Below are 23510 nucleotides of genomic sequence, written 5' to 3'. Positions count from 1 at the left end.
AAGGACAAAAGCAAAAGCAAGAGCCTGATACATAAATGACACTAAATGCCTGTTGTCATTCTTTACCCTTGGCAAAGAAGGGGGAAAAAGATGTGTCCACTCACTGCAAAATGAGGTCACATGTAAAATAGCGGAAATGAAAACCAGCTCACCTGGAATTTGGTCATTTTTCTCTTTCTTGTTCTAGAGAAAGGCAGAGACCTGAGAAGGGAGAACAGGGTAATACGAAAGAAGCCACGATTAAAAGGGAAATGTATCTTTGTGCAAATTAGAAAAAGGTGTCCCGTCCCCCAGCAGATGTGGCCACACACCTGCGTTAAGGAGCAGGTAGCATGGGCTGGATTCCAGCTACCACGTGGCCCTCCTGGCAGGGTGCCCTCATGCATGGAGCAACCTGCACAGCTGTACCCAGTAGCCTCACATGCCTTACAGCTCCCAGCATGCTCATTCTGATCCTGGGAGAGGTGGGAAAGGAGAGGCAGTGGCATGTCACGTACCGGTTAAAAGTGGACTCTGGGAACAAAATGTCTATGTTGAAAACCCGGTGCTACTCTATACTTTCTGAGTAACCATGGTTAAATTCATGAACCTTTCTAATGTTTCAGTTCTGTCATCTGCAAAATCCAGACCATACAGTGCCAACAATATATGATTGTTATTAGGATTATCTGTGTGTACAGAGGAAACCCATTATAACTACACCAGGGATCTCTATTTCCTTGCAACTACAGAGATGCAGATAGTATTCTGTATCACAAAATTGCCCTGGGAAATGTATTTTGTAAGACATCTGGACAGCAGAGATTACTGCTCTGTCCCGGGAAAGTCACCCCTAACTTCTGGAATGTCTGTAGCTCTGGCTTCTTACTTTTATTTGTTGCCACGGTATATACTATATACATCGAGACCACCCTTATGAAAAATACAGTGGCTAGTAAATACTCCTCCTGAGCTCAGGGGAAGTTCAGTGGTACATCCCTTTTCCCACAGGGTACAACAAAAGACTAATGAAACCTGTGAGACTACTACGTTTCTTAAACAACAATGTGATCCTCTGTCTAGCTATGACAAAATCTCATTGGTGATGAGAACATCTAGCCTTCAGCAGTAAAAGAGCTGAGGTTTCTTTCACTTATCCAGTATTTATGGATCACCTTCTAAAAGGGATATAGTGCCCAGATAGATGCCAGGGTAGAGGGTGCATGGAGTCCTTTGAGAGAGCATGGAAGGGCCCTCAAACCCATACATGATGAGGGAGGATGGATGAGGATGGAGAAAATGAGGGCTATCTTAGTGTTGGAAGCTGACTGACCTATATTTGCCGCTCAAAGAGAAAGGAGTCATCAGACTATTGAAACAGAATGAGAGTTAGTGGGTATCTAGGGCAAGAGAGGAGGCAGAAAATGTGGTGAGAAGACCAACGCATATGCTTTAGAGGAACTAACTCCCTCAGTTAATCCCACAACCACCCAAGAAGTTGGGACAATTTGTAACTCCTTTTACAGTTGAGAATACTGAGGCATCAATATTTTAAGCGGCTTTGCCATTTTAGCTAGCAGAACAGCCAGGACTATTAGCCCAGGGTCTGTGTTCTCAATTACTAGGACAGTGGCTCTTAAGCTGCCAGCTAACCAGTATCAATGGGGAGGTTTAAAAAAGAATACCAACGCCCAGACCCAAGTCCAGGATCCATAAATGAGGATCTGTGGAAGAAGAGTTTTTATGAAATTCCCCAGATGACTACAGTGTGCAGAGAGGATTGCAAACCACAGACCGGGACATAAATAGAGGCAGTCTGCAGGATAAGTCCATGCAATTAACCACTAGGCCATTTGGCCTCTCAAGAAAATTGTCAGAGAACATTCAAGCCAGGAACAGAGAAGGGCCTGGGAGCCAGACCTCTTGATTCCCAGATCCCCATTTCTCTCTTTTAAAAGATACTCTTGGAGCTGTCGCTAAGAGGAAGGAGCAGTAACATGCACTGTAGATGTCTGCAGGCATGCACTCTGTGTGAAGATAGCCTTCCAGTTTAGACCTCTCTGATCACCTTTATCAAGCACGGGGTCACTAATCAGCCAAGGGACTTTGAGAATTCAAAAGAAAAGGGAATTCTTGTTAAATATGAAGTCACACAGTGGCCATCCTATAGACTATTGTTGCTTCTTCATGTTTGATAGAATTAAAGCCTGATTATGTTGCTTTCTTGGTTAAAACATTTGCATAGCTGCCTTTGGGATAAAGTCTAGATTCTTAGCAAGCCACACAGGAATCTTTCATGTCTGTCTGCTCATGTTCTCTGCAAATCTTCTCTCCCCTTTGATCTCCAGCCGTGTAAATCACTTGATCTCATAAAAACGTCTCCAGGCCCTTGCATGTGCCATACCTCCTGTACTCCTCTTTTCACTTAGAGCCGGGGTTGGAAAGCTTTCGTAAAATGGACAGATAGTGAGTATTTCAGGCTTTGTGGGTCACATGCTGTCTCTGCGCAATATTGTTCTTTCTTTTTACAACCCTTCAAATGTAAAAACCATTCTTAGCTGAAGAGGAGACACACAAAAACAAGCCACAGGCAATTTGCCCACCTGCATCACAGATCCCCTTAGCTTTTAACACTGAGCTTGTATGTGCTCTGCTCTATGATACCTTTAAGAAGGTTTTGCTGCAGGATTATTAGCTCCTAAAGCCCATTTCGCCAGCCTAATGAAAGCAGAATGCTTTGGCCAAGAGCCCAGGCTACAGAATCAAGCTGCCAAGCTTTAATCCTGACTCCACCACTTACTGGCAGCATAAACTGACACACATTAATTAACCTCTCAATGCCTCTGTTCTTCATCTGTAAAATGAAGATAAAAGTTGGGTTGTTATGTGAGATAAATGAGTTCAATACATCATAATACATCATACTATTCATCATACATCATAATATTAGAAAGTCAGTGTGAGTGGTAATAAAATCTGATCAACGTTAGCCGTTGTTACTACCATCCTCATTGTTATCACTATGAAATAAATCATTTGGTGGGTGGCTTCAGCATCCCACCAAAACTGATCAGAGATAAGGGACAGAGAATATTCACATCTTTTATTTCTCCTACATCTATTTTCAGAAAATTTGAATACACTCTCACTGAGTTGAAGGTCCCTATTCCTGCTGCCTGCTGGAAAGCTGCACCAACCACAGACAGGTACCAAATAATTCCTCTCTGCCAATCCCTATGTTTGGTTATAAGCAAATGGAGAATTTGACACAGTTCCCACTACACAGAAATCTGTAGCCAAATGGGAAAGACAGATCAGAAATAAGCAGCAGAAGCATCGGCGAGCTCAAAGACAGGTCAGCAGAAACAATCAAACCTGAAGCACATGAAAACAGTGTGCATTCTGTTAGTGATAGAGTGCTCTACAAATGTCAATGAGGTCAAGATGTTGATAGCATTATTCAGGTCTTTTGAATCCTTCCTGGTTTTCAGTCTTCTTGTTCCGATTATTGGTAAAAGAGTGTTGAGATTTCTACATAGAACTGTGGGTTTCTCTATTGTTTCTTTTAATTCTGTCAGTTTTTCTTCATGTAACTGTTGTTTTGGGGGTACACATTTAGGATTGTTACGTCTACTTGGGGAACTGACCCTTGGCATAGTGTCCCTCGGCATCCCTGCCCGTGGTCTGAAGTCTTTGATATTAATATAGCCACTCCGTAGTATAGCTCCTTTTCTCTTTTTAACTTTCAAACTAATTATGCCCTTGTATTTAAATGGAGTTCTTTCAGACCGCATATACTTGGTTCTTGCTTTTTATCCAATCTTACAATCTCTTTTAATTGATGTATTCAGGCCATTAGCATTTCCTATAATTACTGATATAGCTGGATTTCTGTATACCATTATCTTTTTTCCTGTTTGTCTTCCCTGATTTTGTCCCTCTATTACTCCTTTTTCTGCCTTCTTTTGGGTATTTGATTTTTTGTTTGTTTGTTTTGTTTTTATTTACTATTCCATTCATTTTATCTATTAGCTTTTGGCTACATGTCCTTTTTTTTTTTTTTTTTTCCAGTGGTTGCTCCAGGGTTGTAATATACATATCTAATCTTTCACAGTGTATTTAGCATTACTGTTTTACTACTTTTTGTAAAATACAGATGCCTTACCAACAAATAGTTCCCTTTACCTCCCCACTTTGTTTCATTTGTATATACTACTCTATATAACATAAACCTCTAGTCAAGAAAGTTATAATTTCTATTTAAAGTCATGCATATTTTAAAGAGTAGAAAAACTATTTTATATTTGCCAAAAAACTTAGTATTTCTGGTGCTGTTTCATCATTTCTGAAGTTCCTAGTTTCCATTTAGCATCATTTCTATTCAGCCTAAAGAACTTCCTTTAGTGCTCCTTTTAGCACAGGTGTGGCATTTTTTCCCTTCATTCCTGAAGGACATTTTCCTTGGATATAGAATTTTGTACCGACAACTCCTTTAAGAATCTTAAAGATGATGTTCCAAAGTTTTCTGGCCTCCATGGCTTCCCATGAGAAATCTACATATATCTGAATCATTGTTCTACCAGATATATAATGTGTCATTTTCTCTAGCTATATTCAAGAATTTTTGTTTATTTTTAATTTTCAGAAGTTTGATTATGATGTATCCAGAAGTGATTTTCTCTGAGTTTATCGTATTTGGTATTCAATGAGTTTCTGGAATCTGTAAATTTATGTCTCTCACCAAATCTGGGCAATTTTCAGCTAGTACTTCCAAATAAACATTTCTCTCCTCCCCTCCTGAGACTCCAAAGACAGGAGTATTCGACTTCTGATATCGTCCCACAGGTTCCAAAGGCTCTGCTCGTTTTTTTTTTTTTCAATGTTTTTTTCTCTCTGTTGCTTAAATAGCATTTTTATACTAATCTGTCTTCAAGTTCACTGATTCTTTCTTCTGTCATCTCCAGTCTGCTACTGAGCCCATTGAATAATTTTTTTTTACCTCAGATGTTATCTTTTTCATAAAACAAATCTTAATTTCCTAAGAATTCAAATCAGACAAAGTGTTTTCTCTAACTATAATAGATTTAAAGTAGAAATGAACAAGAAAAGGATATCTGGACAATCTCCAAATGTTTGGAAATTAAGCAGCATACTTCTAAGCAACCAATGAAATTAGTTACAAAAGATATTAGATGCAGTGAAGTGGAAATACTTTTTAGAAAATAAATTAGAGCATATTTTAAATGGAATCAAGACTGAAATGCAACATATCAAAATGTAAGAGATACAGCTAAAGCAGGTATTATAAAGAAATGTGTAGCAATGATGCATATATTAGAAAAGAGGTCTTAAAGGCAAACAGAAAAAAGAATATAATAAACCTAAGACAGAAATCAATGACATTGAAAACACAAAAACACTAGACAAAATCAAGCCTAGCAAAATACGGCTGGGCCAAATCCAGCCCACTGCTTGTTTTTGTACAGGATGTAAGCTAAGAATTTTACTTTTTAACGGTTGAAAAAAAATCCTAAAAAGATTATTTTGTGATGTGACAATTACATGAAACTCAAATTTCAGTGTCCATAAAGTTTTACTGTAACACAGTCATGCTCATTTGTTTATGTACAGCCTATGACTGCTTTTGCATTACAGCAGCAGGGCTATGTAGTTATAACAGAGACCATAGGTGGCACTCTCATTTCTTCATATTGTTGCTAAGCATAATTTAAACCACAGTGACTCAGCATTAGGTTAACTCAATTGGGTTAAATGCCATTAATTGAACAGCATTTCAAGTACCATATGTATTGCTGTACCACTACACTTTAATTTCTGTATTACTAGTACACGCTTATCAAGCCAAACAAGAAAAAAAAAAAAAAAAAACCAGAAAAACATACTTTGTTACACTTTGAAGGCACAATGGAGGTGAAATATTTTGTTAATGAATTAGATGACAAAGCTTATCATGCTTATTGTGCTTCCTATGCAGTGACAACATATCTATGCTAAAATAATCAGACATATGTCAACACTGTCACACTAAGCACTCATCACAATAGTCTCAATTCACAATAAATGGTCAGAAAAAGTAGAAAATTTTAAATAAAATGTCTCATCAGAGCAGAATTTTTTCACACACAAAAAAAATGAAAATGAGGTAGCAACTACAGTACATTTCGATATTCAGATATTCAGTTTCTTTTCTTTTTTCCTGTTTTAATTAACCACAATCCCAAACTATGTAAGATATTTTCTAATGAGCGAGTACAGAAAATGGTATCAAAAGTGCAACACGTTTAAGGCAGATTTGAAAGCCTTTCCATTTCTAATGCAGATCTGCTCAATATGTTTCACATGTAAGTAAACCAGTGGCTTTTATTTGCATTTTAATTGCTAGCACTGGCCATTTTAAAAGACAAACTATTTTTGGATAAAACCAATTTTTCAGACACTAAAATAAATTACACTGAAGCATGCAACCTTTTGAAATCTATTTTTTCATTGTCAATATAGCGCATCCCATTATTTCAGATCTTAAACATAATTAAATGTCAGAAAATGTCAGTGAGTTATCTTTCAGTAATGATTTGCTAATTATTCCACTTGGGCACTTTAAAAATCTTTAGATACTACAGTCTTTTGCTTCAAGATCTTCAAGTTTGGTAAGTTTAATCGATATTCAGCTTCTATTTCTGCCCCAAGCAAGGAAAGTAATTTACCAGTGATGAGTTAATTAAATCATGTTTGATTGTAGAAGGAAAAAAAATGTGTCCAGATAAAATAAATTTGTTTACAATTATTAGACTTTGGGCAAGACCAACTGCTCTAAGAGTTGAGGACAATGGGAACAACATTATGGACCATTAAAATACAAGGGAAATGATTCTGATAAATTTTATTTGGCTCTTGATGATTTCACAGATGTTACTAATGTTGCTCAGATGTTGTGTATTTAAGGAATCAATGCCAAGTTTGAGGGGTTGAATAATTAGCCTCTAGGAACAGTCTATATGGAACAACCACAGGTGAAAATATTACCGAAGAAGGTGCAAATATTAATTCAGTAAACCTGAGGCAGTTTTAAATGATGTGTTAAAATTGATAGTGGTAAAAGATATGTTGGAGCAGAAAGAGGCAGAGGTTGGATTTATAAAAACGTGTATTTAAAGCCTATGGTTACTCATTGTATTATTCATCAGCAGGTACTCTGCAGAGAATATTTTAATCTATCATGTGCTATTGAACCAATAATGGCAACAGTGAACTTCATTCAAACTCAAAGATTTAACCATCATCAGTTTCATGAATTTCATGAGAAGTAGAAAAATCCTGACTTGCCCTACCACATGAGAGTTCAATGTCTGAGCAGCAATAAAGTTTTATTGTGATTTTTTTTAAATCTCAAGGCTGAGACTGAAATATTTCTGAGTAAGAACTTCCCTCAAGCGTGAGTGACATTGGAAATTAGCTTTAGCTGCAGACTTGATAATGTTTCTTAATGAATTCAATCTAAAATTAGAAGGCAAAACAGTACTTATTTGTGAAGCATACAGTGTAGGAGAATTATTTCAAAGACAATTAATGTCTGAATCACAGGTAATGCTAAGCTACTTTACAAATTTCCAGTGCTGTCAAAAGTTGTTATCTCAATTCTCACATAAATTTGTAGCATATATATTATCTGAGCCCAAACTTCAGAATTGTAACAGTGTTTTCAGACCTTGATGCAAGTGCAAAGGACCTTTCCACATTTCAAAGTCCATTTCACTGCACACTGCATAATTCTCCCAACCTTCCACTGGAAGTGATTATTCTGAAATGTAGTGACAAACTAAAAGGTAAATATCAAGAGTCTACAAGAATTCTTTAAATGTCTTCTGTATTAGTTTCTATTGCTGCTATAATAAATTACCACAAACTTGGTGACTTAAAATAATGCAATTTATTCTTTATTAGTTATGGAGATCAGAAGTCTAAAATCAGTTTCCTTGGGTTAAAGTCAAGGTGTCAGCAGGACTGGTTGCTTCTCACCGGAATCCATTTCCTTGCCTTTTCTAATTTCTAGAGGCTGCTGGAATTCCTCGGCTTATGGCTGCAGCACTCCAATTTCTGCTTCTGTTAATCATGTCACTTTCTTCTAACTGTGATCCTTCTGCTTTTCTCTTATAAGAATCCTTGTAATTACACTGGGCCCAACCAGATAATCCAGGATAAACTACACATCTTAAAATCCATAAGTTTAATCACACCAGTAAATCTCTCATACCATGTGAAGTAACATTCACAAGCTCTGGAAATTAGGATATGAATATATTTAGGGAGTCATTATTCAGTTTACCACATCTTTCAACTCATTAATATTCACAATTGAAATCATTTGCTTGTGGATTAGTATCAGTACTTGGTAGGACCTATTTGTTTAAAAAAGTTCTTTTCAAAGATAAAATACATAAAATCTCATTACAAATCAGCATTAACAGATGAACATTTACAGTCAATTTTGATGACAGGGAATAGCAGCCTTGAACTTCAATTAAGTTGTACTCAATCATTATATCTTAAATTTTGTCAATTAAAGTTTCCTCTCATTATATAAATACCTAAATAATAGTACTGATAGTTCTAGTTAACTGGAAAAACGGAAATATTTACAGTCTGGGCCTCAAAAAACAGGTTTGCCGGCTCCTGGACAAAATTAATTCAACCCACAGGGGATTCTTTGCAAAGACTAGTAAAAATTAAACTCTAGATGAAGAACAAAAAAGACACAAATTACCAAAATCGAGAATGAAAGAAGAGATATCACTACAGACTTAACAGGCATTAGAAATATAAATGAATGCACATTAATGAATTCAAAGTGATAGATGAAATGGTTTAATTCCTTGAAAGACACAAACACAAAATACTGATGAGAGAAATCAAAGAGAAAAATGAAAAACATCACTCACAATTCTACATACTGCATTGATTCGTTCATGTGATGTTACGGAAAAGGCAATGGGGTTGGGGAGTAAACCAGGGGTTTCCTGGGGTTAAGAGCTGGGGAAGAGTTTGACTACAAAAAGGTACCACAAGGGCATGTTTCTGGGCAATGGAACTCTAGTGAATCTTGATTGTGGTGGTGAAGTCTACATGACAATGCAATTGTCAAAACTCAGAAATGTACACCAAAAAGAATAAATTCTCCATAAGTAGATAAGTTAAACAACAAATGTTAAAAAATTAAATAAGGCTGTTCTACAGGTAGTTGTCAAACTTTTAAGTGCACAACAATCACCAGCTCCAGTAAAAGTGAAGCAGAAAAAACATTTGACAAAATACAACATCCACTCATGACAGAACTTTCGCAGACTAAAAATATAATGGAACTTATAAAAATGCTTTCCCCTATGATCAGAAACAAGGCAGAGATGTGTACTCTTGACATACCTATTCAACACTGTACTGAAAATCAGCCAGTGTAGTGAGGCAAGAAAAAGATTAGATTAGAAAGGAATACAGATTAGAAAGGAAGAAGTCAAACTGACCCTATTAATAATACACAACATGTGTCTCTACAGAAAATCCCAAGGAATCTACCAAAAAACAAAAATTTCTAGTGAGTATAGCAACACCAGAGAATACAAGGTCAACGCACAAAAATCAGGTGTGTTTCTATACACTAACAATGTACAACTGGAAACCAAAATTTTTATTTTTTTATTATTATTATTATTTTTGAGACGGAGTCTTGCTCTGTTGCCCAGGCTGGAGTGCAGTGGCCCAATCTCAGCTCACTGCAAGCTCCGCCTCTTGGGTTCACGCCATTCTCCTGCCTCAGCCTCCCGAGTAGCTGGGACTACAGGCGACCATCACCAGTACCGGCTAATTTTTTTGTATTTTTTAGTGGAGACGGGGTTTCACCATGTTAGCCAGGATGGTCTCAATCTCCTGACCTCATGATCCACCTGCCTCAGCCTCCCAAAGTGCTGGGATTACAGGCGTGAGCCACTGCACCCGGCCGGAAACCAAAATTTTAAAACAATATGATTTAAAATAGCTCTAGAAGAATAAATTATACATTATGTAATGTAACATATGTCTAAACAAAACGTGTAGATCTGTATTCAGAAAATCATGAAACACTAATGCAAGAAATTAAAGAACACTTAAATGAAGGGACATGTTATATTCATGAACTGGAAAACTCAATGTGATAAACACAGATCTACTGATTTAACACAATGTCAATGAAAATCCCAGCTAAATATTTGGTAGATGTAAATAAGCCAATTCTAAAATGCATATGGAAAGGCAAAGGAACCAGAATCGCTAAAAACAATTTTGGAAAAAAAGAATAAATTGGGAGGAATCAAACTATCCAGTCTTAAGATTTACTATCAAGCTACAGTAAATATGATATCTTGGTACTGGTGAAGAGATATACACATAGATCAATTTAGCAGAACACGGTACAGAAATAAACCCGAACAAGTGGTGTTGGGGTGGTTGGTCATTCATATGTAAAGAAATATACCCCAACTTAACCATCACATATTATAAAAAAGTTAACTCAAAATGGATCACAGATTTAAGTGTAAAACCGTAAAACTTCTAGAACAAGAGAAAATCTTCATGACCTGCGGCTAGGCAGGCTTCTTAGAGATGACATCAAAAGCACAATCCAAAAAAGATAACATTGATAAATCAGATGTCATTAAAATTAGAAACTTTTGTAAAGACACTATTAAGAGAATGAAAAGACAAGCTACAGGCTGAGAAGAAATATTTGCAAATCACACATCCAACAAAGGACTTACATCCAGAATATATAAATAGCTCTCAAAAATCAACAATAGGAAAAATATAACCCAATGTAAAACTGGGCAAAGCATGCATACAGACACTACAGCAAAGAAGATATAAGGCTGGCAAAGAAACAACAACAACAAAAATATCTGCTGAACACCATTAGCCATTAGGGAAAAGTAAATTAAAGTCACAATGCTTAGAATGGCTAAAATTTAAAAAAAAAATAAGAAAAATACTAAGTGCTGATGAAGATGTAAATAAACTGGAACTTTCTACATCATTAGTGGGAATGCAAAATGGTACAGATACTACAGTTTGGCAGTTTCTTAAACATACATTTTCCATATGACTCAGTAACCCCACTCCTGGCTTCATACCCTACAGAAATAAGCACAAAAAAAACTGTACATGAATGTTTATATCAGCTCTCTTCATAAATGCCAAAAAGTGGGGGAAAAAGTCTATCAACCAGTGAATAGATAAACTGTGATATATGCATAAAGTGGATACTTCTGTTAAACAGAAGTAAACAGAAATGAAGTATTGATACATACAACAACTTGGATGAATGTCAAGAGCAATTTGCTAAGTAAAAGAATCCGGTCTCAAATTTTACATACAGCATCAGTTCATTTACATGACATTCTCAAAAAGACAAAAATAGAGTTTTAGTGGTGATGGTAGTTGCCAGTGGTTACAGATATGGTGAGGGGTGATTATGAGGGAAGACATGAGGGGAGTTTTTGGGGTGACAGAACTGTTCTTTTTCTGACTATGGTAGTTGTTATACAAACTATACCTGTGTTTAATAGAATTGTACACCAAAAATAACAAAATAGCCAATTTTACTGTAGAAACATTTTTTAAAAACTTGTTTTAAAAACCTGGAAACACGACCTCAGTTATAAGGCATGGTCTATAAATGTTATCATTTCTTTTTTTTTTTTTTTTTTTTGAGACGGAGTCTCGCTCTGTCGCCCAGGCTGGAGTGCAGTGGCGCAATCTCGGCTCACTGCAAGCTCCGCCTCCCGGGTTCACGCCATTCTCCTGCCTCAGCCTCCCGAGTAGCTGGGACTACAGGCGCCCACAACCGCGCCCGGCTAATTTTTTGTATTTTTAGTAGAGACAGGGTTTCACCGTGGTCTCGATCTCCTGACCTTGTGATCCACCCGCCTCGGCCTCCCAAAGTGCTGGGATTACAGGCGTGAGCCACCGCGCCCGGCCAATGTTATCATTTCTAACAACTGGTTTCTTAGGAAATTTTTTTTAGATTATCAAAACATAACCAATCATTGTTCTTCAACTCTTCAATACTCTGAAATAGTTGGTGGATTCTATAACCTACCAATATTCAGTGAGATTAAGGAATATCTCCAGGGGTTATTCCTATTCTATTTTGATACCTAATTCCAATTCTACACTGCAAATCCTTGATGCCAGCTGTCTGTTGAGTAGCTACTCTAACCATAAACCTTTAACAACCTTGTACGGTGTACTGGGCACACAAAGAAAAATATGACATGGTCCTAGAAATAGAAGAACTTTCAGTGTATAGATATAGATACAGAGAAATAAGAAACAAAGAGCTACAAGACTTAGGCAAGGCAAACTCTATACTGGAACACAAAATTCATCACCATCCTTCTCCAATATACAACTCTCTTGCATCCCCTAGCTTTCCCAAGTAAGGACCATTCTGTAAGTTGCAACGAATGAAAACCTTAGAGTAGCTGCTGGCATTTCCCTTTCACGGTCTTGGATATAAGCAATTTATGATCCTCAATGTTTGACAATTATGACAATCAATCAAACAATATTATACTAAGTCGATGTTAGAGATTTGCTTTAAAATACTGAAACAAAAAAATAGGGACGGGGCGTTGATACAAGATTGGCAAATGTTAACAAGGGTTGAAGCTGGGTGATGCTTCCACAGAATTATTTTAGTCATATTACATTTGGCTATGCTTATAAATTTCCGTAGTAAAAACTTAAGGGAAAATTAAAGCTATGAAGCTTATTTGGTTAAACATAGGTAAAAATTCAAAAAGAAGTCTACCGAAGAGGAAAATATTGAAATATTAATATTGTTATTGTTATAGCTTGTGGTTAGCATAATTTTTTTCTTTTACACTTTCTATACTTTCTTAATCTTTTACAATATGCAATCATTTATATAATTAGAATGTGAACCATAAATATTTCAAGTGAAATTAAATTACAGATAACTAAAACGACATCAAAAATTCAAAGCTCATTAACTTCGCTTTCAGGGTCCTCTAGAAAAATCCAAACATGTCTTCTGAAGTTGATACTAAACACATCAAGAACTAAAGCAATGGATGGAAACTATTTGAATTCAAATCCCAGCTCAGGCTCTTACCACCTGGGTGACCTAAACCAGCCTATGCTCTGTGTCTGTTTGCTTATCTTTAAGATGAAAATGGTAGTACCCAACCCAGCCTCAAAGGGCTCTTGTGAGGATTAAATACGTTAATTCATATCAAACTCTTAGAATAATCAACACTAAATGTTTAAATACTGTCTTTATTACTCATACCCAAGTACTCCCTCATCCGTTTCTGCATTTATTGAACAACTATCAGGGCATCTTCGAGCAGAATTGCCCAAGGAATGAAGGAAATATCGTCTCCCCTGGAAAGAAAGGATGATAAGTACTACTCAGGTGAGACTCCGCTGCCAACTGCCAAAGGATCATTCTCTCCTTCTCCCTGCAGCCTTTTTCAAGAAGTCAAGGCTAAAGAAGGAAAGGAGGATGGGAGAAATCAGCACTGCTGCATGAATTACAGCGGACTACCCAGAGAGCCGGGAGTGAACCTCTCCTAAAGAAAAATCTCTCACTGATCAGAAAAGGGCCAGGGATACTCTGCAGCTGGAGCTCTGACCCCATCCTGGGTTCACAGACGCTTTCAGGGAACTGAGTGCTTCTCAGAAAATGAAAAAGTGCTAATAACAAGAGACCCATCTTTTACCATCTGTCAGGCTCTGTTCTAACTCTTTTTATTTAACTCTCAAAAGAACTCCATTAGATAGGTATTAGTACCATTTTTTAAGAAAAAGAAACATAGGCAGAGAGATTAAGATATGCGCCTGTTATTACACTGCTATTAAGTGGCAGAGCTGGCTGATGGCCAGGGGAAAGGGCTGGGGGAGCACAGAACCCAGGAGATCCCCAGTCCCTGCGATGTAGGATCCTGGACTCCCAGCGCTAAGTGGGGATGCGCCAGCCGCCCCACACTGGAGAAGGCTCATTCAAGAAAACACAAATCCCGCCCTTCGCCGCAAGTGGATTCTCCTCCCCTAGAGCGACTGCCCGGTTGCTACCGGCCCCCAGCAAAAGGAACATCAGTATGGACAGAAGGAGCAGGACGCAGGGCGGGGAGGGCTCACCTTTCTGGGAGGAACGAAGGCCGCGGCCTAGCGTACCTGGGGCGGAAGTGGCTCTGCCTGCAGAGACCTCCTGGACTACGCTTCCCAGAATTCCCGACGGGATCAGGGAGCCGGCCTCAGCCTCCTAGAGCGGAAGTTGCCCGACTACACGGGGCTCCCAAACTACACTTCCCAGAATTCCTAGAATAACTCTCCACCTCTCTGCCTGCCTGGGACGCAAGTGCAGGCTGCCAAGCTGACAGCCCGGATCGTATTTCGAGTGTGCGGATCCCAAAGGAATTCCTTAACTCCCCCTTCCCGGAACCGAAATGCTTCCAAAGACAGAGAGCTCGTATATATGTTTCTCTATTTTCCCCAGCGGACCGTGCATGAAAGGCGCCTTTCCTGGCGCGTGTGTCTCTGACCCTGTGGATCTTATGGACAATTCCCGGAATTTCTTGCAGGGCAGCACTTCCCCTTAAGTCGTCTCTTTCTCGTTTGGATAGTCAGTATTTGTATAGTCACTATTCTCTTTTGGTTAGCCGTCTAATTTTCTACTGCTAGTCCAGCTCTACTGCCTTCCCCCTAGAGTTTGAAATTTATTTTTTCTTCAAAAGCGACACAAACCCAAATAAACTCAACCAAATCGGACTTTATCTACCTACCTATCTACCAACCAAGAAAATATCCCATAAAGGAGAGAACGGAGAAGCTTGCAATACAGGAAGAAAAAAAAAAAGAATTACAGAACGGAAGCGATGTGTGCGCTAAAAATGCAGGTACTGAAAGGAAATTGGGCTGACTTGTACTGGACACCGAATTTAAGGAATACAGGATCTCAACCTTTCTTTGGATTACTTTTTTATTCCATTTTGGTGTGGATGCGTCTGAAACTGATAGTGCTGTTGCTACCTACCATAATGTGTTTGTTGCAAGATCCACAAGAACGTGGATGCCAAGAATCCACAGAAAACAGATGCAGCCGTTGATGAGGCCATAAGCAGAAACAGCAATCGGTTCCCACGTTTCCTCTGCTTTAACTACTGATGATGAAATGCGAGTCACTGGCCGGGCGCGGTGGCTCACGCCTGTAATCCCAGCACTTTGGGAGGCCGAGATGGGAGGATCACGAGGTCAGGAGATCGAGACCATTCTGGCTAACACGGTGAAACCCCGTCTCTACTAAAAATACAAAAAATTAGCCGGGTGCGGTGGCGGCCACCTGTAGTCCCAGCTACACAGAAGGCTGAGGCAGGAGAATGGCATGAACCCGGGAGGCGGAGCTTGCAGTGAGCCAAGATTGTGCCACTGCACTCCAGCCTGGGCGACAGAGCAAGACTCCGTCTCAAAAAAAAAAAAAAAAAAAGAAAGAAAGAAATGCGAGTCATAAGCCAAATGGAAGGGCTGTAGTGATACAGATAAAATGTTACTATTATGGGAAGGGATACGTCCCTTGTAAAATCTTGAAATTTTTTTCTTCTTTGAGAAAAATCTATCACCTATTTTCACCCTGCTCTTGATATAGCAAACACTGTAAGTTGTCTTATGGAGGACAGGATGATTTAGGGAGGACGGTAAAGGGGTTGACTCAATCAAGAAAAGGAATCTGAAAATGCTCAGTGGCTTAAAAGGCACTATTAAGAGATGAGACTATTTGATTCTTAACAACTCCTTTCCAAGGAAATGTTTTTGAAAATACATATGGTTTACCTATTAAAGAGGATCAATCTGATAATGGGTAAGGGTTTTTTTGTTTTGTTTTGTTTTTTGATAAAATGAAAGGAAAATTTAAAAATACAAGGGACAGAATAATACTTTGTGTACTTCCACTTCTAGTAATAATAAAACTAGTGATTTGGAACAAACATCTGGCAGATGAAAAGTTAGCAAACTTTTTAAATGTCAAAAGGCATCAAAAGACAAGATAATGGAGAAATGGTGGGTCAAAATTCAGAAACAGTTGAGACAGTTATGCATTTGGGGCTACTTTTCTCCTGGGGATGAATGGTCTAGTCTAGGATCTGAAAAGCCTAGAAGCTCTGCAGCACTTTTGACACCTATATGAAGCTGGGGGAACAAAAGATTCTAGCAAAAACTAAAATGCACATCTTTTCAAGAGCACATAAGATTTGTACAAATGAGTAAAATAATAAGGGATTTCAAAACACTGAAATACTAAATATGTTTTTGAATACAATGAAATTTGGCTAGAAATCAATAAAAACACAACTAAATGATTCATGTGTGCATTTAATAAATATTGTCTCATCTCCAAACCCACCATTTTTCACTCTGCTTTATGGGGCTGGAATGGCGGAATCTGCAGCCAATCTTTCCCGACCTCCACACCCCCAATCTGGTTCTGTGTTGGGCAACTATTAGCAGAAGAGTATAGGGGAGGTGGGGGCAGGGAGATATACTATATCCTGTGCCTGCCAGTCAACAGTACTTTTTCTTGTAGCAGCTGCCTAATTTGCAGTTTTTCTAACACTTGAATAACCAATTTCATCATGGCTCCTTGTAAACATTATTAAACAACTTCCCAAAGACTGATCCTTAGTTGTCTAAGTCCTGAAACTGCAGGGCCCTGCTTCTGAGCTCAGAGACAGCAGAACCAGCCAACACTGGCCTCTCCTCAGAGGCCTGAGTTTCAGAAGAGCATGACCTTCCTCTAGACTTCTAAGTTTTAGTAATTCCTGTCTCTTCACTTTGTTTCCGCAGACCTCAGGTGGTTGCTGCTTGCTGCACGTGCTACTTCCAGCAGTTGCTACTTCTATCATATATTAGAGTTCTTTTTCTGCTCTTTCAGAAATCTAGCTACCAACTCTGTAATACGTGAATTTTTCTTTTCAAATAATTGGTAAGGTTTCTATCTCCTCAGTGGACCCTAAATTATAAACTGTGTTTGGAAATTAATTAAAGCACTTTTAAGTAAGCCACAGATAAAAGAGTATGGCATTGAAATCTGGTGTCATCGGTGAATTCTACCAAATATTTAAAGAAGAAATCATGTTCATCTTAAAATTATTCCTGAGAATAACAAAATAGGAAACACTTTCCAACTAACTTTATGAGGCCACTATAATAACACTGACACAATTTGTGAGAGGCTTCATTAGAATAGAAAATGACAGGTCTGGCTGGGCGCGGTGACTCAGGCCTGTAATCCCAGCACTTTGGGAGACAGAGGCAGGCGGATCACGAGGTCAGATCAAGACCATCCTGGCTAATACAGTGAAACCCCGTCTCTACTAAAAATGCAAAAAAAAAATTTGGGGGGCGTGGTGGCACGCACCTGTAGTCCCAGCTACTCCGGAGGCTGAGGCAGGAGAATCGCTTGAACCCGGGAGGCGGAGATCGCAGTAAGCTGAAATGGTGCCACTGCACTCTAGCACTCTAGCCTGGGTGATAGAGCGAGACTCCATCTCAAGAAAAAAAGAAAAAAGAAAGAGATAAAAAGAAAATGACAGGTCTATCTCATCATAAATACTAACTTGCAAAAATCCTGAACAAAATGTCGCCAACAATATATAACAGGGTAACACATCATGACCTAGGTATCAAAAACTGAAAAACAGAGTTTGATTAAATTCATCACCCATTCATCACGAGAAAATTTAGGCAACTAAGCAATAATAAAGATCTACAAAAATGGCAACAAATATCAAAAGGAACAGTGAAATACTGAAAACATTTCCTCTACGACGGGGAAGAAAATAATGATGTTCACCCCAACCATTTCTACTAAATACCACATTTGCTTCTTTATCCTTCAATCTTGCCAACTAATCTAATTAATTTTAATAATTTATGGGTAGATCTTTTAAATTTTACATGCACTCTCATGTTGACTTCAGAATTGCAACAAATGTGGCACTGCAGCGCCATGGGAACAGGGCAAATATTCAATACATGTTGCTGTTAAATTGAGTATTGTGAAATAAAACTGAAATTGACCTATACCTCCGACTATATGCAACAATCTAAGGCTGGTGGATTGTAGAGCCCGATTTGAAAAGCATTTCTTATGACACTTTAAATCTACTCAGTGTATAAACCCATAAGAAATGTGTACCAAAATACACATATAAGAATGTTCATACAGCATCATTCATCACAATGACTTGCTGAGAATACTCCAGATGTCTATCGATAGTATGGATAAATATTTTTGTTATTTACACAAGGTAAGAGCAAGGACATTGAACAAACTTTAGCTGTACATGCAACACCATGATTACTCCCATAAATATGTTGAGCAAAATAACTAGAGAAACCCAGTAGATGCAGTGTGATTCCATTGGTACAAAGTTCATTAGACATGCAAAATTCATCTGTAGGATGATTTTGGACATTTAAATAGTAAAAATATAAAGAAAAGCAAGGGAATCTTAAAACTTAGGGTAGTGGTTTCTTTTCATGGGGAAGAAAGCATCATGATGCTGTGAGAGTGGGGTTTTTGCAACTCTATCATACTTCACTTTTTGTTGTGGGTGGTGATTATACAGCTTTGTTCATTTTATGTTCATGCTTTCACATGTATATTTATATTTTAGACACTTTTCTGAATGTGAGTGATATTTAAATCTGTAAAAAAAAAAATGATATAGGACCAACAAACTGTGGTACATCAATACAATCGAGTATTATTCAGCCATAAAAAGAAATCAGATATGAAGTTATGAAAACACATGGAATAACCTTAAATGCATATTGTTAATGGAAAGAAGCTAGTCTGTCAAAGCTACATACTGTAATTCAATTATATGATAATCTGGAAAAGGCAAAACTAAAGGTCAGTAAAGTTATCAGTGGTTGTTAGAGGTTCAGGGGTGGGAGATTAATTGGTAGAGCACAAGGTATTTTTAAGCAGTGACACTATTCTGTATGATATGGTATGGTGGATACAGGACATTATGCTTTGTCAAAACCCATGGAATGTACAACACAAAGAGTAAGCCCTCATGTAAACCACAGACTTTAGTTAGTAATAATGTATCGATACTGGTTCATTAGTTGTAACAAATATGTCACACACATGCAAGATGCAAATAATAGAAGAAACTGGGCAGGGGAAAGGAGAGTATATGGGAAATATTAATACTTTCTCTGCAATTTTTCTGTAAACCTAAAACTGCTCTTAAAGTCCATTTTAAAAAATCAATGATATGCTTCAAAGGAAACTGAATACATGGCATATAACTTTTTTCAGAACTTAGAGGGAAGGGCTAAAAATAATGAGAAACTATAATGAATATAAGCATATTGATCAGGTGTATCTTATAAGCTAATGAGAAAAAATGAGGATTAGAGAAGGAAGCAGATGGTAACAAATAAATCATTAAGAGAGAATAAACAATTTATCCTCACGGGCAAAATCACATATTGGAGGGAGGAGAAGAAGCTGGAGGAGAAAGGGGAGGAAGGCGAGGGTGTGTAGGAGGAGGAGAAGTAGGAGGAGGAAGAGTAAGAGTAAAAGGAGGAAGAGACTTGTAGAGATGCACTTGTACACATTGAGAAATTTTTTAATGGCAAGGCTGAAGAATAAAGTATTGAGTCAATTCAAAGGAATGAAAAAATAAGCTTTGCATTTTAATTATTGTCTGCAACATTAAAAGTAGTAATAAAATATAAAAATAATCTATGGAATTTTGAGATGAAAAGATTGATCCACGGTCAGAGAATGTTTTGTTCATGTGCTGTATTCTTGGCATACAAGATTCAATTGTGAATCACTTCTAAATTATTTCTGGAAAATATTCTTCAAGAAATATTACAAGCCTTTGGCAACAACACAGATAAAACTTCCACAGACCGTCTTCCTAGTTTGTTTACATAGAACTGCTGAATAAAATGTGAACATAAAAATATTTATTTGAATAGGAGAATGTTTGAGGGCATACATATTAAAAATAAAGGCCGGGTGCGGTGGCTCACGCCTGTAATCCCAGCACTGTGGGAGGCCGAGGTGGGTGGATCATGAGGTCAGGAGATCGAGACCATCCTGTCTAACACGGTGAAACCCGGTCTTTACTAAAAATACAAAAAAATTAGCCGGGCGTTGTGGCGGGCGCCTGTAGTCCCAGCTACTCAGGAGGCTGAGGCAGAAGAATGGCATAAACCCAGGAGGCAGAGTCTGCAGTGAGCCAAGATGGCACCACTGCACTCCAGCCTGGGTGATAGAGCGAGACTCTGTCTCAAAATAAATAAATAAATAAATAATACATAAAATAAAAGAAAAAGAAAAAAACAAACCATATCATTTATTTATTCCATTATATCCCCCACTACCCACTCTCATTTTCTCCCCTGCTGCATCAGTAGCCAGGTGGATCTGTTTAACGTGTGTCTATTGCTGGTATGTCCTTTGGCAAAATGTATGGAATTTTGGAGAGAGATATATATATATATATATAGTGTTATAAAACTCTTTTAAAATTTTTCACTCAAAATTATGTTTTTCTCAATAGTTTACTACAAAAAAAATTTTTTTGAGACAGGGTCTCAGCTTGTCACCTAGGCTAGAGTGCAGTGGCATGATCACAGTTCACTGTGGCCTTGACCACCTGGGCTCAAGCCATCTTCCCATCTCAGCTTCCAAAGTAGCTGGGAGTATAGGTGTGCCCAACCACACCTGGCTAATTTTTTTTTTTGCAAAGATGGGGTCCCACTATGTTGCCCAGCTGGTCTCAAGCTCCTGGCCTCAAGTGATCCTCCCACCTTGGCCTCCCAAAGTGCTGGCATTACAGGCAGAAGCCACTGTGCCTAGCCCTGAAATTGTATAACATAAAGAAGAGTTGGAAGAATTATACAATAGTCACCCATATATTCTCAGCTTAGATTCTAAAATTGGCAACATTTATGTCTTAGCCATCCATCTAGCTATTTTACTTACCACTTATCCATCAGAACATTAACATTACCCCCACAAATTCCCTCATGACACTTCCCAGTCAGTCTCTAACTCCTTCCCCCAGGGGCAACCACCGTTCTACTTTTCCACCATAAATTTTACCAATTTTAGAATATGAAATATATGGAAGCATACGGTAAGTACTCTTCTGCATTACAATTCTTTGAGCAGAGTGTTTTTAAGATCCATCCATGTTGATGCACATATCAGTCATTTGATCCTTTTTATTACTGAGTGATGTTCTATTGCATGAATATATGTCTTTGGAAGCTTACTTACATTTTAATTGTTTAAATATTTTTATGAATAAAGATCCTGCAGCATACTTATAAAAGTCTTTTTGCAGGCATATGCTTTCTTTTCTCTGGAATAAATATCTATGATTAGAATTGCTTGATGTGTTTAACTGCTTAAGAAACCACCAGATCATCTCCCAAAAGATTAATTTTACATTGCCTCCCAAAATATGTGCAATTTCTGATTGTTTTGAATCCTAACAAGCATTTGCTGTTATCTGTAAATTTTTTTTTTTTTTTTTGAGACGGAGTTTCACTCTTGTCATGCAGGCTGAAGTGTAGTGGCATGATCTTGGCTCACTGCAACCTCTGCCTCCTGGGTTCAAGTGATGCCTCAGCCTCCCGAGTAGCTGGGATTACAGGCACCTGCCACCATGCCTAGCTAATTTTTGTATTTTTAGTAGAGATGGGGTTTTTCCATGTTGGCCAGGCTAGTCTTGAACTCCTGACCTTGGATGATCTGCCCACCTCGGCCTCCCAACGTGCTGTGATTACAGGTGTGAACCAGTGCGCCTGGCCTGTTATCAGTATTTTTAATATCTGCCATTCTGGTGGTTGTGTAGTTGTATCTCTCTGCAGTTTTCATTTGCTTTTTCCTGGTGATCAATAATGTCATACTTCTTCACGGGCTATATTAACAATTTGTATGTCTTCCTTTGTAAAGTAACTGTTCAAGCCCATTATAATTGAGATGTTGGGCTCTTTAATATTGTATTGTACAAGTCTTTATATATTCTGGGTGTCAGTCAGTCTGAAATTTGGGCCGAGTTTAATGTAGAATAAGGGGCAATTCTTTGCTTGACATCTTTTTCCCTGGATTTCTTTCCTCACTTTCCAGGTCCCGTGGTCACCTCAATCTCTGTCATCGAGATCTTCAAGCCATTGGAGACTACAGAATCATCCACAGATTCAAAGAAACAGGGATCAAAAATATTAAGAAAAAAAAACAATAAAAATTAGCAACACGACAATAAAAATAACACAAATAAAAAACACAATACAGTATAACAACTATTTACATGGCATTTTTATTGTATAGGGATAGAAATAATTCGAAGTATACAAATAATTTGAAGTATACAGGATGATATGAAAAGGTTACGTGAGAATACTATGGCCATTTTACATAACAAACTTGAGAATCCATGGATTTTGATATCCATAAGGGTCCCTGTACCAATTCCCCACCGATACCAAGGGACTACTGTATTCAGGATTTTTCACTTAGTTCATGAAGAATATTCATCTGTAGTTTTCTTTCCTTATAATTTCTTTGTCTGGTTTGGTATTGTCAGCTTAATGCTGGCCTCATGAGACAAGCTGGGGGTGGGTGGGAGTTCCCTTCTCTTTTCATTTCTGGGTTTATTTACAATTCACATCTTTACTGTTTAGTAGAATCCACCAATGAATTAATCTCAATATTGGTTTTTCTTTTTTTTTTTTTTTTTTTTTTTTGAGACGGAGTCTCGCTCTGTCGCCTAAGCTGGAGTGCAGTGGCGCAATCTCCGCTCACTGCAAGCTCTGCCTCCCGGGTTCACACCATTCTCCTGCCTCAGCCTCCCAAGTAGCTGGGACTACAGGCACCTGCTGCCACGCCCGGCTAATTTTTTGCATTTTTAGTAGAGACGGGGTTTCACCATGTTAGCCAGGATGGTCTCGATCTCCTGACCTCAGGATCCGCCCGCCTCGGCCTCCCAAAGTGTTGGGATTACAGGCGTGAGCCACTGTGCCCGGCCTTCTAGTTAATTTTTAATCGCATTTTAAGGTGTGAGCTGACAAACTTATTCAGCATCCCACATTACAGAGTTTCTCTATTGTATGAGATTTCTTATGACTGTGGGTTGTACTTTTCCATAAAGTTTTACCACAGCTATATCATCTGGAACATTTCTCTTTGGTGGACACACCAATGAATGAAGTTATCACTGAAGAAATCGCATCCATACCATTTTAGATGGTTGCACTGCCACATCAAGCCTTAAAGATTTAAAAGTTTTGAACTCTGAATTATATTGTTACTTCTGTATATGGACTCCAATGACAATGAAACATATTGCTATAAAATCCCTCCATGCTAGTCAAGATAGCCTAGGAAATGTTGCAGTAACAAAATAAACCACCAAAAATCTCAG

At 38.1% G+C, this 23510-nt stretch overlaps 1 protein-coding gene across 5 annotated transcripts in view; it reads right to left on the bottom strand.

Moving 5' to 3' along the window:
• Positions 1 to 15311, bottom strand: part of LOC116273418 (zinc finger protein 112) — a 31578-nt gene extending 16267 nt beyond the window's left edge. For 2 of the 5 annotated variants that reach the window (XM_031662468.1, XM_031662470.1), the window contains exons 1-2: positions 14191 to 15311; positions 153 to 201 (exon numbers count right to left, since the gene is read on the bottom strand). In XM_031662468.1, coding sequence (XP_031518328.1) covers positions 153 to 167 — 15 coding nt within the window. In that variant the 5' untranslated portion in view covers positions 168 to 201; positions 14191 to 15311. Of the gene's footprint in view, positions 1 to 152; positions 7954 to 14190 lie in introns of those variants that run through there. The other 3 variants (XM_031662469.1, XM_031662471.1, XM_031662467.1) reach the window with 2 other exon arrangements.
• Between the last annotated feature and the right edge of the window lie 8199 nt (positions 15312 to 23510).

This window comes from Papio anubis, unplaced genomic scaffold, assembly GCF_008728515.1.
Source record: "Papio anubis isolate 15944 unplaced genomic scaffold, Panubis1.0 scaffold66, whole genome shotgun sequence".
Classification (NCBI taxonomy): Eukaryota; Metazoa; Chordata; class Mammalia; order Primates; family Cercopithecidae; genus Papio; species Papio anubis.
Note: the sequence above shows the minus strand (reverse complement) of the source record. Positions and strands in the feature narration are given on the sequence as shown.